General features: G+C 35.4%; 3 protein-coding genes across 3 annotated transcripts in view; 1 reads left to right on the forward strand and 2 right to left on the reverse strand.

Moving 5' to 3' along the window:
* LOC134854907 (mpv17-like protein) overlaps positions 1-15,889 on the reverse strand; it is a 518,847-nt gene that overhangs the window by 391,881 nt on the left and 111,077 nt on the right. The gene's annotated exons all lie outside the window — the stretch shown is intronic.
* LOC134854476 (uncharacterized) overlaps positions 1-15,889 on the forward strand; it is a 30,146-nt gene that overhangs the window by 4,633 nt on the left and 9,624 nt on the right. The window contains exon 3 of the mRNA XM_063870737.1: positions 3,586-3,726. Coding sequence (XP_063726807.1) covers positions 3,586-3,726 — 141 coding nt within the window. The remainder of the gene's footprint in view (positions 1-3,585; positions 3,727-15,889) is intronic.
* Positions 9,129-15,042, reverse strand: LOC134854347 (cyclic nucleotide-gated cation channel alpha-3-like). The gene is made up of 6 exons (XM_063870568.1): positions 14,820-15,042; positions 12,412-12,586; positions 11,687-12,001; positions 11,265-11,418; positions 10,346-10,544; positions 9,129-9,988 (listed from the first exon to the last, which is right to left on the reverse strand). Exons 1-6 carry the CDS (start codon positions 15,040-15,042, stop codon positions 9,129-9,131), a joined length of 1,926 nt encoding a protein of 641 aa, XP_063726638.1.

The raw sequence follows: 15,889 nt of genomic DNA on the forward strand, positions 1-15,889 counted from the left end.
ATTTTTTTTGGGCTGGGTAATATTGCCTCACCCTCAAGCAACGAGCACGGATCATGGTGGCCTTCGAACATTCATTCGATGATGGGGTTTTGTCAGGGTACATTCAGGATGTACTGTCAGGGTACAAGTCTACCCTCTAGTTTTCCGTGATGGCGTTTCTCATGATTTTTTGAAGAATTTTCAGGTTTTAAAACACATTAATAGAAATTGAATTTTTCAATCATATGGTGAGGTTTTGTCAGGTTACAATATAGGGTAGAAGTTTTGCCCTCAAGTATTATCTGCCATAATCATTTTGGTTTTCGAGATCTGGCGTTTTTTATGCAATAGAAACCCCTGGTAGCCCAGTTTATCTTCACGGTTGCCTTAAATATGGCTGTTTTACTACATTTTTAGAAAGCGTTTTTACGTTTAACGATCTTTTTGGAGCACCGTAGGTGCGAGTCATGCGCTAGTTTGCTAAACGAAAGGTAATTTTCGCTCATCAATAACTTGGTTTACGCCCTGTTTCAAAGTCCATATTTACGCTGGCGATTAACAAGCATTATCAAATTGGAACAAAGACTTTTTCATGTAAACAACTTGTTTGACAGAATCTCTGAATTCTTTTATGGTTTATTCCTCGATTGCTTACCCTCATTTGGTTTAGATAAATGTAGTAATACCTAGCAGTACGGAGGTCGGGTTTTGAATCCGGCCAGGACCTGTTTTTTTTTGCGAAGTGAAAATTTTCAGATTGAAAAAAATTAATTGTCGTCCATCGTTGATTTTTTTTATCAGTTAAGTCGCTACAATACGAGATATTCTGTTTATTCAAGCAATATGCAGTATAATATGAATCATTTTGATGGGTTTCTTGCTATGGTACAGGTAATTAAGCTGCAGGAAAGTTTCCTGATTTTTCATGTGATACGCTATTTTAGTTCTTCTCAGGATGACCGAAGTTGTTGATGTCTCCAAGTTCAGTCAAAAAGTGTTATAACATCTAGTTTACTAAACCGGTAAATTGAATCCAGAGTTAAAATAAATAAAAAATAGTATAAGTAAATTTTTGTCGGCTTCATGGATTCCCTCGCTAAATTTGTTCAATTTTCAGTTTTTCAATAAGTTTTCTTTGTTCCATTTCAAGCAGCTAAAATATACTTTCATAGCTTTTTGGTTTTTATACACCTGAAAATTTTTAATATTTTTCTATCAGACTTTCGGTTCTTTATTTCTCATGGTGTTTTTACATTGTTTTCATCAGCCTTAAGTTGGCATTCTTGTTAAGGTCAGGCAAATTGATTGTGACTTGATTTAATTGTTTAGGTTATGCCTTATAGAAACAAAATTGAAAAAGTTTTTGAAAAAATAGTACAATTTTTATAATTTTAACAGATTATAAATAGTACGATTTTTATCATTTTAACAGACATTTAACAGATAATAATCAAGGCACTAAATTGAAAAAGTTTCTGAAAAAAAATAGTATAACTTTTATCATTTCAACAGATATATATTTTTAAGAAATAGATAATGTAGGGAGACTTCTTTTAAGTATCGATCACTTTGTACTTTATATGGCGTGTGGGGGGATGATTTTCACAAAAATCTTAGAATAAAAAAAATTCTTTTCATTTTATTTCATTACATTTAATGTTTTCATGCTATTACTGCGCCATAGACCTTAAAGGCAGTCGGAACATTAGGGCTTCGCCCTGATACGAGCTGTCTTGTTACTTTTTGAAATTGATTTTCTTGTAATGCATGTTACTGCTTATTTGTATTTTTTCCTTTTTTCGTAGATATATTTTAACCGTTTTTCTTTTGCGTCTTCGTAGTGCAGATCAGCTTCTGTAAAAATTTTTTTTTGCTTTTAGTTTTTCTGCCTACTTCTTCTTGACTTAGTTGTCATTTCCAGGTGTTTTTTCAAAAAATTAATCAGTTCTATCTATGCTGGTGCTTTGTCTGATGCATTCAATGAGTTTTGCGTAATTATCAATGAAGGAGTTTATTCCCAAAATTGCATGTCGTTCTAAAATTTCAAACATCCTTGAGGCATAATTTCAGGAGTTTTGGTAAGATTTTAGTTTTTGAATTTCCCAATAGAGTTTAAAAATTTATCTATTGACCCATTTTTCTCTTATTAAGATAAGTTTACGACTGTTTTCAATCATAAAATATATTTGAAATCGAAAGAGATTCAACGTGATATAATTTAACTTTTCGAAATGCGAAAGTTGAAACTTTTAAAAAAAGTCATTCATTTTTCTTTTGTTGCATTGAAGTTCATGACGCTTTTCGAACATTCGATTTGTCATGTTTTGAAATCGAAGATATCAACGTCCTGGCTCAAATAAGGAAATATTTAACCTGTGACTTTTTTCTTAATTTTTGGAGATTCGAAGTTGACTATTTGTTGGACTTAATCATGCGCTTATGATGCTCAACCCGTAAGAGAGACTTAATGAGTGTGGCTAGTTGATCTAAAATTTCAATGCTTGAATAATTTTTCCGAAACAAGCTAATTGGTCCTAAAAATTTCTAGTTTGACTGAAAGTGTTTTAGAAAATTTTTGCTACTCTTTACCCTTGCGATAAGCAAGGGTATTGCAATTGGTTACTAGACTTTTTTCCCGTAAATAACTTTGTTCACGGCTTTTCATCTGGACTCGTTTCCTGGAAGTCTGTTAGCTACAAATTAACCGCTACAGATGTTTTTTGCGTCTTATTCGAAATTATGTCTCTTTTTAAAAAATTATCTATTTTACTAACTCAATTTGGTAAAATTTCATTTTTTCCTTCCTTTTTTTGGCTTGATACGTTTCGGCTTCATGTGTGCTGAGGGTCAGGGGGGGGGGGGGGCTGATTAACTTTTTATTATTCTTGAGTTTTTTTGATTTTTATCAGGCTTTTTTATGATTTTATTCGGCCTACTAGGTTTCGACGTATATTTTATCGGCTTTTTATGTGTATTTTGAGGTTGAAGGGAACTTTATTTTTTTGAATTTTTTTCTGCTGAAAAGGTTTCTGCTAAGTATTTTTGGCTTTGTTACCGGTTGTTAAATTTTATTTCGATGCTTATTTTATATTCTTTTGTCTTGGCACATTTTGTTTCAAAACTAGCCTTATTCATTTCGATATGTGTTTAAGTTGATTTTCGTTTAATCACGTTTCTGTATTTTATCGTATTTTGGGCTCGTTTAGTTTTTGCTATATGTTAATTATATCACTTTGTACTTTACATAGCGTGTTAGGTGTTGATTCTAAATTTGTTTTGTTACCAAAATTTCATACTTTTTCAAAACGAAACTTCTCTGCAGGCCTTAAAGCCTGTTGGAACATTCAGGGCTCCATCTGATACGAGCAGACTTGTCTGAAGTTTAAAAACTAAACAAAGTCTTGAGCCTGCAGCACACCGATTGTTCTTTTTAATTAATAGACTATCGCTTTATCAACCGTAAAAGCAAAGTGGCGACATTGCCGATTAAATTTGAAAGAGCTCAAACGACTGATTATAATTAAAATGATTGATTAATTTTGTCATTTTAGTGATTTAGTTTAAGAGCTTGTTGTTAATTAGAATGTGAACTGTACTGTGTTGTAGGTTTTTTCCGCCGGAGTGTGACTAATGACAGAAAGTACACGTGTGAGAAGAGCGGAGCCTGTAACATAGACATTTACATGCGCAGGAAGTGTCAGAAGTGTCGGTTGGAGCGGTGCTACGCAGCTGGAATGCGCAAAGAGTGTAAGTACTTGTTGCTCCCTTCCTTTTTTATTGTTGCTCCCTTGTCGACAAGCAGTGCCTCTCAATCTTTCTGTAGCCAGATGATAGTTTCAAGTGATCGCTCAAGTGTAACTGCCCGACCGAGCAAGATTGTACCTCAGACTTTCCTATAGGTCGTGATGATTTTTTTTAAGGAAACGCCTGAAAATGCTCTTGTATTTTATACAGAAGTGTATACAAGAGATATCATGCTGTTATGAATGCTTTTGGGTTTATATGCACTATTTGAGTTCAAATCAATTTCATCTGCTAAAAGTTAGGTAAGTTGCGCTCTCCAATTACGAATGTGTAAAAGTCATGAAAAGCGTGATTGACTTCAATGTAAATTTAATTTTCAGATTCAGGAATAAAAATGGTACCTATTATTCAGTTTTCTTAAATTAGTTAATTTTATCAACAAAGAGTCAATCGTAAATTGTTCTCAATTTTCAAAAAGCTCTAAGACTTACTGGTGATGAAAATATTTTCAAAATTCACGTCAATTTTTCTTTTGTTTCTTTGCGTTCGTTGACATTTTTCCAACTGTTTGAAGATTTGAACGTTGAGACTGTTTTTAAAAAACAAGGCAGTATTTTTTCTGTTGATTCCGTTCATTGACTCTTTTCAAATTCCGTTATCTTTGTTTTTCTTATTTGATTGATTTTTAATTTTTTCCCTATTTTTTTGTTGATTGCTGAAAGTAACTCAAGAAGTAAAAATTGATAAAAAATCAAGAAGTTCCTTTCTTAATTATTTCTGCAAATTTAAAATTTAAATTAGCTACTGATTCCATGTTACAGCTTTGAATTATTCTAGCAAGTTTTGACGAACTTATCAGAAAGTTAGCCCATTCAACGAGTCCTTTTTTCGCTGAATTTAACAGTCTGATTTTCGTAACTTGGCATGTTTTTGACTATAAAGCATTCAATAACGAGTTTTATGTTTCATTTGGGACGCTACATCTTGATTAGGTAGATAATGCATTGGCTTATGGTACTCTAACAGCAGCTGCAAATCTGTAAGGTGTAATTAAGCATTAAAACATAGTCTCGATTGTGCTTCTGCGTTCAGTTAGTAGTTTTTTCAAACAATTTGACCAGGCTAATCTAGATACTTAATATGCTTCAAGTAATTACGATGAAAATAGATAAACGTATTTGATCAGAAACGCTTAAAATATGCGTTTGCTAAATTTCATGAACTTGCTATCACTGTTAAAAAATACTAGAAAAAAAACGAACATTACCAAATTGTTTCGTGTTTTGAGTAATTAATTCTGATTGGGCAATACAAATTTGCTGGCATTCAGTTTCGAATCAAAAATCTAAAATGAGATTATAATTAAAAAATTACCAGACGTCGGTGTGGTTATCGTGCAGATCAATTAACTTGACGACAATGAAGTAGTTGATTTTGCGTTTTATCGAAGAGTAGGGCTTAATTCCAAAAAATAGAAAAATTTGACGTGTTTTTCAGTTCGTCCAAATTAATTTTCCGAGCCCTCACAAAACAGTATTTGACCCAATATGATTTTTTTTTCAGAAAACAAGCAGAAAATGACGTTTTTAGGCACTTTGGGGAAAGTTTTGACAAAAAATTGAGTTTTTCACAAAGGCTCGCCACTCAAATTTACTGTATATTGGAGCCTTCAGAGACATTTCATGGTCGATTCATCAGTAATGGATGTAAAAAAAGTACTTAAGGAGGACGCTTTTGGAGGCTACAAGATTCAGTCCTTTAGATGGTGGGTTTCTCTGCTGTCAATATTCTTTCATGGGACATTTTTGGTAATTTTTGGCTATTCACGTCAAACGTTCTGCCAAGACAGCTCTGATTAACCACATTGGATTGGGAAATGTTTTAGATTGAGGAGGTATTTGTCAATTGACAACCTGCTTGGAATTCAACTGGTTACTCTCCCAAAGGTTTCGTTGCTGGTAGTTAACTTACCAACACTATATCAGGAAAAATTTTTCGCTCGCTCTGAAAAAGTTCTTTAACATGCGTCTTTCCTCCGTTTTTCTGGAAAAAAATTTGATTGACACGAAAAAATTGTAGATTGCGTTTTAAACATGTCAGAATAATAGCGTGTTTAGGCGCTCGAAAATGCAAAGTAGCGGAAGCAAACACACGCGAGTGTAGTGTTATACTACGAAGCACTTTTTTCCAACCTAATTTGCAAATGAGTGTTTTTGGTGTTGTTCAAAATATTGGTGATTTAATAGCATGTGTAGATGCTTTTTTGCTCTCAAGTATTCAATTGTAATGAAAGCAGAGAGTACTCTTTTATAGGTCTTGGTGATTTTTGCTATATGGGCTTACTCAACGATTATTTCTTCATTTCGATGGCGGATTTTCTAAATGCTTTTCTGTGTTTCAGGAAGGATTGGTCGTAGAATTTTCGAGTCTCAAAACTTTTTAGCTTAAGATTTTTGACAACATTTCTGTTTTCGACTTTACGGGCTTCGACTCAGTTTTTTTTTACCTTACTTGCCGCTCGGTAAATATTTCTCAGTATTTTATGAATGTTTCTCTGTTGTTTATGAATTTTGGCCGAGACAAACTAATGAGTTTTCGACTTTTTTCAAGTAATTTTTCGACGTCTGTCTCTTTCTCTGTTCACTATCTTGTATTGTAATGTTGTTGTTTTTTAGAAAGTGCTGCGATGCACTGCTTCGCCTCTTTGTTTCAATTTGTGTTTGCCATTTTCTGGCGTGTCTTTGCAGAGATCAGTTGCCCTCTGGTAATGAAGGTCAGTTTCAGTAACTGGTATAGCTCAATGGGTTTTTGTATTAGGTATCTTATGGATGTGTCCTCTAAAGAAAAGTATATCTCTAGCTCAACATGATAAGCTTTCCTGAAAATTCACGTTTTAATTTGTTTTTCCAATTATAGCTATTGTATTCTGAAATTGTGTTTTGTGTTGTTTTTGCTCTAGTATGATGTTTCTTAGCAGGATTGCCGGCTTGAGCTATACTGAATGATTAATTTGGACGGATAAATTAGTGATTTTTGCTGGGTACTGGTATTATGCAAGCATGCGTGTTTACGATGGCTTAATTCGTGCATTAAACACCGAAAATGGCTCTTAAGAGTTCCATTCCGTGCGATGACAAACAGTTTTTGCGTTGCTTAAGCGTAATTTTTTAATGAGTTGACTATGGTTTTTGAGCGTTACTTTCTTTTGCTTGTATATTCGATGTTTACACTTGCGAAGCAAATTGCATTAGTACGAATTTCTTTTTTTTCCAACCTAAGTCGCAAATATTGGTGTCAAAAGTTTGATATGTGAAAAGTTTACACAGCTGATGCATTTTTAATTCATCAAATGTACCGAAAAAAGTTAGTTATTTCAAACAGCAGTAAAATGATAAAAAGCTCTATTTCAGAAACTTTCCAACTCGTAGTATTTCGCAATTTTTTTTGAAATACATAGTTTTTAAATAATTTGGCTTTATGCTTTCCATTTATTACATGCAAATTTGTGTATTTTTGGCTATTTTTGCTGCATCGAACTGGCAAGTTGTTAGCATGTGTACTTGCGTTATTGATGGCTAGTTTTTGGGAATTTGAAGCATTCATGGCTGAGTGGTTCGCGCGTGAGACTCAAATTTGCTAGGCTTAGGTCGCAGATTCGATTCCGACACGTAGCCGAGTTTTTGATAATTCGAGGCTCATTTCTACTTTTCCTTATTTCATTTGATAGAGCTGCTTTTTGGTCGTGTTCTCGCAAGTGTTTGCGAAGCGCAGCTTCGCCTCTGTGTAAATTTGTCTTAAAATTGAAAAGAAGCGCGTGCTTTAATTTCACAATTGGCTTTTCTTGTTTCAAAATTCTAAAATATATATATTTTTTCCAGCATTTATTTTTTTCGCTTTTTTTTGATGTGTTTGAGCGTTCAACTATTTTATGCGAAGTGCAGTCTATTTTATGCGAAGTGCTTGAATATGCGAAGTGCAGTCTATCTGGTTTTCATTAGATGATGTGAACGACCTAAGAAAGCAAGCGGATATGGTGATGTTGCGAAGTAAATTGACTCATATTACAGAAGTCCGTTCTAAAGTTTGTTTGAATCCTGCAGTCGGCTAAGTCTTCTTTTAAGCTAATTAAATGTCAAAGAACGAAGTGAAGACTAATTTAGGTCTTCACTTGGTTATGATTGTTTTATTTCAGGCTCAGTCTTGTTTTTTCTTGGTTTGAATTTGATTTCGCTTTAAAATCACTTCGAATTCATTTGCCAAATGGAAGGGAGATTACCCGCTTCAATAACAAAAGAGAAAATGTCGCGAAAATTTGTATTTTGAAATAAAAATTTTCTGGCGGATTGATCCAATTTTGCACATTGGGTTAGTTTTTATCAATAGGTGTCATGGATGAAAATTTCTTGCTATTCAAAGATCTTTAAGGCGTTCTGTAGCCAAATGTCCGATGGCTATGGTTTTCTTTGCTGACACTTTGTTATATATATTTTTTAGTCGTTCATACTCTCCTATAGGTCGCGATGACTTTTTGTTTTTTTTTGCCAAATGTCTGAAAATTTTTTAAGGCTCAAATTTTAACTTATTGATCCAGTTTTCTCAAACTGGGTTAATTTTATCAAAAAAGTGTCAATAATAAATTGTTCTAAAAAATCAAAGAGCTGCAAAGGCATCTATTTTTTGAAATTCTAAAGTTTATCAAAAAAAAAAACGAGTCAATATTTTTTCTGTTTACTTACGTTTTTGACTTTTTCCAACTGTTTGTTGGTTAAGTTTTTGAGTTTAATGGTCCCTCTTGTCGTTTTTTCTTGTTTGCGAAGTGCAGCTTTGCGTGTATGTCAAGTTTTGTCGCATAAAAGGTGCAAAACTCCGCTTCGCTTCTTTTTCTGCGGTATTCTCTGAATTTGGGGTTTTGAGGAATTATTGGATTGTTTGGGAGCACCTTTCTCATTTTGATATTGTTTTTGAGATTAAGTCCGAATAAAAATAGAGAATATAAATATGGGAGCAACTTATAATTGATTTAAGCACGTAATGCGATAACTTGCAACAAACGAAAACTCGCAATAAAAGACAACCCGCCTTGAAAGACAACTCGCAATATACTCACCGCCGCAGTCGCGACAACGTGTTGCGAGCTTGCCAATAGAGGGTGGGTCTTGATATGAAATTTAGAGCCGTTTATCGAAAATCTTGAGTGAAAAGTAATTATTTGAACTTTGCTAGTTAAAAGTTTCCTTAAATTTTTCGAGTTGTCATTTATTACTAATTGCCTTTTCTAGCGACTTGTAGCGGTACCGATTAAATATATTCGACACTTGAAATACAAATTACGCAACACATTCACATCTTAACAATAACACCATCAATTTTTCTCAAAAATCCAGCCACAAAGTGGTCAAATTGAATCAATTTTCCGTTACTTTTTTCTCGCATTTCTTGGATGTGGACGCCGTTTCCATCGGCGCCTTATACATGTTGTCTCGAATGAGTATTTGTTTCCCCTTTTCAATCAGACTCTCTTTAGCTTCAGGGTAATCTCTCGTTGCCTGCATTAAGTCCGTCTTAGACAGTGCAAATAGGTCTGTAAATCCTTGACTGCGTATATTTGCAGTTCGCCTATTGCCGTTCACGTTTCCCTCAATTCCAAGAATACTGATTTCCCCGAAATAGCTCCCCGGTTTGAGCGTCGCGAACACTTTGGAACCATCTTCGGAAACTACGTCGAGGAACCCTTGCTTGATGATGTACATTTCCTTTCCCACGTCGCCTTTTCGACATACGAAATCACCGGGACTGAAAACTTCGGGTTTCAGTTTCAGTACAAGTTCGATTAGAAAACCAGGCTCACAGTCGGAGAAAATTGCCACCCGTTTCAAAGTTTCGACGTGAATATGCAGCGCAATCTCAGCACGAAGTTTCGGCGGAAGAATATCAATCAAAGCTTGTTCGTCGATCGATTTTTGATTGTCCCATATGTAGTCGAACCAATGGATTATTTTGCGCTCCAGTTTCCTGTCAACTCTTCGAAAGTTCATATACTGTTTGACAGTGTCAAGCTGGGACTTAAATTTCGTCTCGTTAGCTTGGAAGTTTTTGATTGTTGTTCCAACGTTTCCGATTACAGTAGCGAAAATAATGACGCCCAGAAGAAAGTCGCCTACCATGAATATAAATTGAGAGTCGTTTTCAGGTAGAGGCGTCTCTCCAATTGTAGTGAGAGTTAAAGTGGACCAATACATGGAATATAAATACTGGTATGAAAAATGACACTTTATCTTGCGATTGGTAACGCCCCAAACGAAATCGTCCATTTTGTTCCTGTCATAAGTTGGAAGTGAACTTGAATTATTGTCCGAAAATAATGGCAGAAATGGTTCAAATTCGTAAGACAATCCGTGTTTGCAAGATAGTGAAAATGAGATCTGAAATGGGAACTCATCCGCATTTTTCCAAACATCTGAAGTTGGTTCCAGACATACCATCTCTGGACTTACTTCAGAACACGACTTATTGCGAGCTAGTTGCAGTGAAATACTTTCAAAGTAAGTCGGACCACCGAGCGAAGAGTAAGTGTCGTTTGTTATCATACTTTCTCCATTAGCAATGGAGTTAAGAAGCATAGATTGTAGTTCAGGCTCGTCGCAACCTCCGAAAACCCAGTTGTCCGAACCCAAAGTCATTTTTTCAGAAATAAGGAAAAATATACAAGCGTTCCAGTGCACGATTATAGCTATGCATAAGCACAATCTTGTAATGCGAATGGCGTTTGGCATGTTCGTGCGTTTCTCGATTTTTTCGAATGAGTTCAAAATTGTACCGAGCTTGAAGAGTCGATTGAATCGCAAAATTAGCAGAAACTGGCCACTAAAGATCCAATGATTAGTTTGTAAGTTGAGTATGCTGAAACCGCCTTTCAAAATATAGCAAATATGGTCAAATGGAATTGCAGAAAAAACGTCCAGTTTGAAAACCCTTTTGGAGAAATACTTCTTCATTGTCCGTTGTATATCAACAATACTGAGACCTTGGTACAAGAAAGTAGCTCTATGCTGCAAAACAATGTCGAAAAAGTAGAGAGCGTCTGCTGTAACATCAATGCTTATCCATGCAGATAAATAATCTGTATTTACCTGTTCGAAACAAAGTCTTGTTATAATAAAAGAGAAGTTATAAAGTACTGCGTAAACGTTTAAAATACTCCAAAATGTAATTTTTCTGGAATTTTTCTCGTCAGTTGTATCCCAAACCCAATTTCGACGCTGTGATTTTGCTTCAACCGATAATTTGATCTCATCTGAAATTTCTTTTCCAGGGTTTTGTTGGCTCTTTTGAAACAGTTTTATTGATTCCATGTTATCTGAGCTTTCAATAATACCATCAACCGGTTCGCGAGCTGAGTGTGCAAAGCGATCAAACAGGTTTTCTTCGAAATTTCGGTTTCCAGTTTTGGTCTCAGATTTTTCAATTTCGCGGTTTTTTGGATCCTTTGTCTGAGAGTCTTGGACCGTAAACATTGCTGTTGTTTCTTTAAGTGTTTTCACCCTTTTCGTGTTTTCGAGTGCGAATGCAAGAGTAGTACTTTCGCCTGAAGTTCCCTGAAGATTGTTTTTGCCACAGCCTTCTGTGAGTTCGCAATCGTTTTTATCATTGGACTTTCGTTGCTTTGCGAAGAGTTTTTTCATCATTAATACCATCCTGAAATAACAGTCAATCAAATTTGAGAAACCTGGGTTAAGCAGTCCAAATGATCCGAAATGTGGAAGTTTTTCCCTATGATCTCCCAAACTGATCAATGTGGCTAGATAGCCCTGCTGATAGAGGTTTGGATTACCGAATAAATGAGCTCCACGATTTTCTTATTTTTCGATCCACAAAACTGCATAAATTGATATCAAAATAAAGCGTTTTATGTGAAAAGACGGCAATAATTTGCCAATCAACTGCAGCCCTGCCTGGTACTAACTTGGTGAAAGTGTAGAATCCAAAAACTCTCTGGAGTTTCTCTCTTGTCTCCTCCGCCTCGACCATTCTCTGAATCACTTTTAATTCATCCATCTCAATGTCAACTTCAGTAAACACACTCCCCCTCTCACTCTCTGCTCCCCCCTCACCACTCGGAAGAGACGAAGCACGAGACGAGATGCCGCCGAAATGCCTCATATTTCGCTCATCGTTAGACTTCGACCTCGTCAGTTGTCTAGTCTGTCGTAAATCATCCGAAGCACGCTCCGGGCAATTGTAATGTTTTTCGGGCAAAGGGAGGTTGCTATTGTTGTGGCTTCAGAAACATTTAAAATTTCAAAGTTTTGCTTTGCATGTAGTTGAGTTTAGTTAATTCACATGTAAAAGTTAGACTATCTTAGTTGAAACCTTTTTCTGATCACTGATATGGAGAGATAGGGGTTGTCACACCTTTGTTTTTGCTCAACTATTGTGTACTTGAAAAATAATAGTTTGATTGATTGGTAGGCTAGGGGCTTAGTAGGGTCCGTTGTTTGAGGCCTGCCATGATCCGTGTTCGTTGCTTGAGGTGAGTCAACATTACCCAGCCCAGAAAAATAACCATGAAATGCATGCAGTTCTTAAACTGGGCACAACAGTGGTTTTCCGTGATGAGCTGAACAGCTCGTATGATGGTCTTTTCCCTTGTGGATAAATCGTGATAACTATGAAAAGATTAGGCTTTACCTGGTATCTCTATAGTACACGTTGTGTCTGGAATTGTCATCTCTCGGTTTCAATCTGAACTTCGCTTCCATAATCTCCCCGATCACTGATGAAGAGGAGCATTCGTCGCTCGTTTGTTTCAATTGCAGTTCGAATGAGTTCTGAGGTACAAAGGAGCTAGGAGTGATTTGCGAGACTGTATTAAAATAAGACTCTTTTCCAGTTTTCAATTTTTTTAAGAGTAATGAACGTAGTGAAGACTCTTATATAGGTCTTGCTGATTTTTTTGTTTGTTTTTTTTTCAGGAAAAAGTCTTAAAATATTGATGCACTTAGGTATATATGCACTTTTTGAGTTAAATTGAAATTCATCTGCTGAAAGTGACGTAAATTGCACTCTCCAAATACGAACGTGCAAATGGAACAAAAAAACGTGAACGATTTTTAGTTTCGAAAGTGGAATTTATTTTTTTTCTCACCGGAATAAAAACTTTACCTATTGATCCAGTTTTTTCAAGTTGGGTTCTTGTTATCAAAAAAGCGCCTATCATAAATTGTTCTAGACATTTAAAGAACTTAAAGGGAATCAGTTTTTTTTTTCTTAGAAGTTCGGTTTTTTCAAGAAAGTCAGCGTTATTTTTAAGGTTTACTTGCGTTCATTTTTCTTTTCCAATTTTCGATTGGCTATGTTCTTTCTTTTTGCCGATGACCTTTTGCTCATAAAAATGTACTTCGTGTAATTGTGCAGTTTGTTTATCAAAAATTTCTTACTCCTAAAGCGACCGAAATCTCAGCATTTGCATGAAATATGCTACTACATCTAAAACTGGATCTGATCTCTAAAAAACGTCTAAGTAGTTCGTGTGGTCCATGAGTTGTTCTTCTTAGAAGTTGTTCACCTTCAAGATTGTCTTTAATTTTCCTTTTAAATTCAATCCAATTTCATTGGCTAAAAAGAAGGCACCCCAAAACGCTCTTCAGTAACCTAAGTGCAAATGGCGCTAGTAAACGGGAATGACCTTTAAGGTCCAAAAAGGGATTTTACTGTAAGATATCACAGCGGAAAAAAAGAAATAACCTGTTGATCCAGTTTTTTCCAAATCGGGTTGATTTTAATTTGTATTTTAAAGGCTATTAGATTTACTCAATTTCCGCTTGTGATAAATCGGCTTGACTTCATTATCTTTTGAAGGATGAAAAAAATTTGCCATGCGTGACAGGGGCGGATCTAGGATTAGGATTTTCTCGAGGTGGGGGCGGCTTTTCAAAAAATTTTCGAAAATTTTATCGACCTTTTTTTTCAGGTCGACCAAATTGATTTTCCGAGCTCTCCCAAAGCAGTAAAAAGTCCCTGAAAATGTTGACCAATAAATCGCGTTTTTTCGGCGCGCGCTCACCTCTTAAAATAAGTATATATTGGCGCAAAGGCGCCTTCAAAAAAACTTTAGGGTCCGTCAGCCAAAAACTGATATCTCAATATAGTTCAAAGGGGGACCCTTTGGGTCGGTAGAGGGGAGGGGGCGTCCGCCACTTATCTAAATCCGCCCCTGATGAGTGATTGGCTTCGAAGAGGACTCCAAATTGTTTAGTTTCAAGATGTTTTACGATCAAATTTGTAGTGACATCTTTTTGGTTTAACCAGTGTCTGCATAAGTGTTAGCGCCTTTATGTTTTTAAGTATAGAAGAACGAATTAATTTTCACTTATTTAGGTCGCTCATTTTTTTGTTTGTAGTCTAAAAATGTTTAAACAATTACATATGTGCATTCATGCATATTATCGCATTTATAAATGCACCATGGTATGAATGCAGCTTTTGAGTTCAAATCAAATTCATCTGCTAAAAGTTAGGTCCGTTGCGCTCTCGAATCACGGAAGCGGAAAAGGCGCGAAAATACGTGAACGACCTGAGTTTCGAAAGTGGATTTTAGTTTTCCCAGTAGAATAGAAAATTTAGACATTGATCCAGTTTGTTTAAATTAGGTTATTTGTATCAAAAAGGTGTCAATCATTAATTATTCTTGAAATTCAAAGAGCCTCGTTTTAATATTTTTTTAACTTCGAAAGTTGAAAAGTTTTCAAGCATTGTTTTTCGGTATCCTTGTTCTTTTACACTTTTCCAGCATTCTGTTCGCTATGTTCAGGCTCAGCTGGATGTTTTTAGCTGGATATTATATTTCGTGAAATGTTTTTAGCAGATCATCTTTTTAGATATTTTGCTAGGTATTTTTTTCGATTTAGTGGCGTTTGTCTCATTTTATATCGGCTGACTTGAAATGATATGTTTTGGATGTATTGCAAGTGGTGCTAAGCCTCGCTTTACCTCTTTGAATAAATAACTTTTCTTTCATGTGCATTGACATTTTTCCGACTGTCATTTGGTTAATTTTTTTAAACATGTGGACCAGTCTGAACAAGAGTCTCATTAACCTTTACCATTCTGGTTATGATCACCGATGATTGAAGAACTGCTGTTAAGAAATTCAGTCGGGCTCCCGGGTCTCGGAGATTCGTGAATGTCCACTTCTAAATTGACAAAACTCACATTGGAAATATCACGTGATGAAGTTGAGTCGTCTCTCTTGTTTAATACTGCTGCTTTGTCGGCTATTGGCTGCACGCAGTTTAAAACTACGTCTGGAATTGCTTCCATTTATGCTTGAAATTTGAATTTCGAAGAATTTATGAGCAATAGTAGAATCAAAGAATGATTGTAAACTGAAGAATAAAGTTAGAAAAGGTGATTTGTTGATAAAAAACAATAACTTGGAGATACAAAACGTTAGCACAAAAGTAAATTTAATGGAAGTGACAGTCAGTTCAAAGTGGTACAATTTAGCACAAAAGGGCTTGAATTAGGCAGGATCTGGGTTTCTCAAAATGACAGAAAAAAAATACTGGGTTCTTAAATTACCCTCCGTAATAGGACCTAGTAAAATTGTTCGCTTTGTTTTTATGCTTTCAAATTTGATGAGGCGTTTTTATTAATTTTGTAGATTGATATATTTATTGCAAATAGAAAAGTCTTCATGTGTTCAATGGTAGAAATAACTATTGTTTCTCTGCAAAATTTGAGGGCTGTTTTCAAACGGAAATCTTTCAAAGCCGAATGAGCGCAGCGATAATTAAATCGATGATGGGAGGACCAGTGATGTGAGCAGTTTTATGGTGGAAGAGGTTCTTGAAAAATTTTGTCGACCTTTTTTTTGTTCACAGGAACAATCTTTTTTAAATGAAAAAATAAACTTTTCATAACAGGGAAAGAATCTGTTGATCCGATGGTGCTCATTACATTCATCCGATGTTGCAGTTATTCGTGAAGATTCATATAAATTGCTTGTTCAGGGCAGGTCACTTCGCTAAATTCGTGAAAAGATTGACTCTTTGCTAAGCTTTGAAAAACAAAAACAATACACCATTTATGAGCTACGAATCACGCTTCTTTTTAAAAATCCAGTCTCTTTATAATACGATTTTTGGTTGTCCCGTAACTAATTATC

This window comes from Symsagittifera roscoffensis, chromosome 9 (assembly GCF_963678635.1).
Source record: "Symsagittifera roscoffensis chromosome 9, txSymRosc1.1, whole genome shotgun sequence".
Lineage (NCBI taxonomy): Eukaryota > Metazoa > Xenacoelomorpha > Acoela > Convolutidae > Symsagittifera > Symsagittifera roscoffensis.

Bases quoted from the DNA above. Each gene is read 5' to 3' on its own strand.
- LOC134854347 (XM_063870568.1), bottom strand. From the start codon at position 15,042: ATGGAAGCAATTCCAGACGTAGTTTTAAACTGCGTGCAGCCAATAGCC. The intron at 12,587-14,819 runs GTTAATGAGACT...ATTTTAATACAG, and splicing joins TCATAACCAGAATGGTAAAG to TCTCGCAAATCACTCCTAGC. The intron at 10,545-11,264 runs GTGAAAACACTT...CGACTCTTCAAG, and splicing joins CACTCGAAAACACGAAAAGG to CTCGGTACAATTTTGAACTC.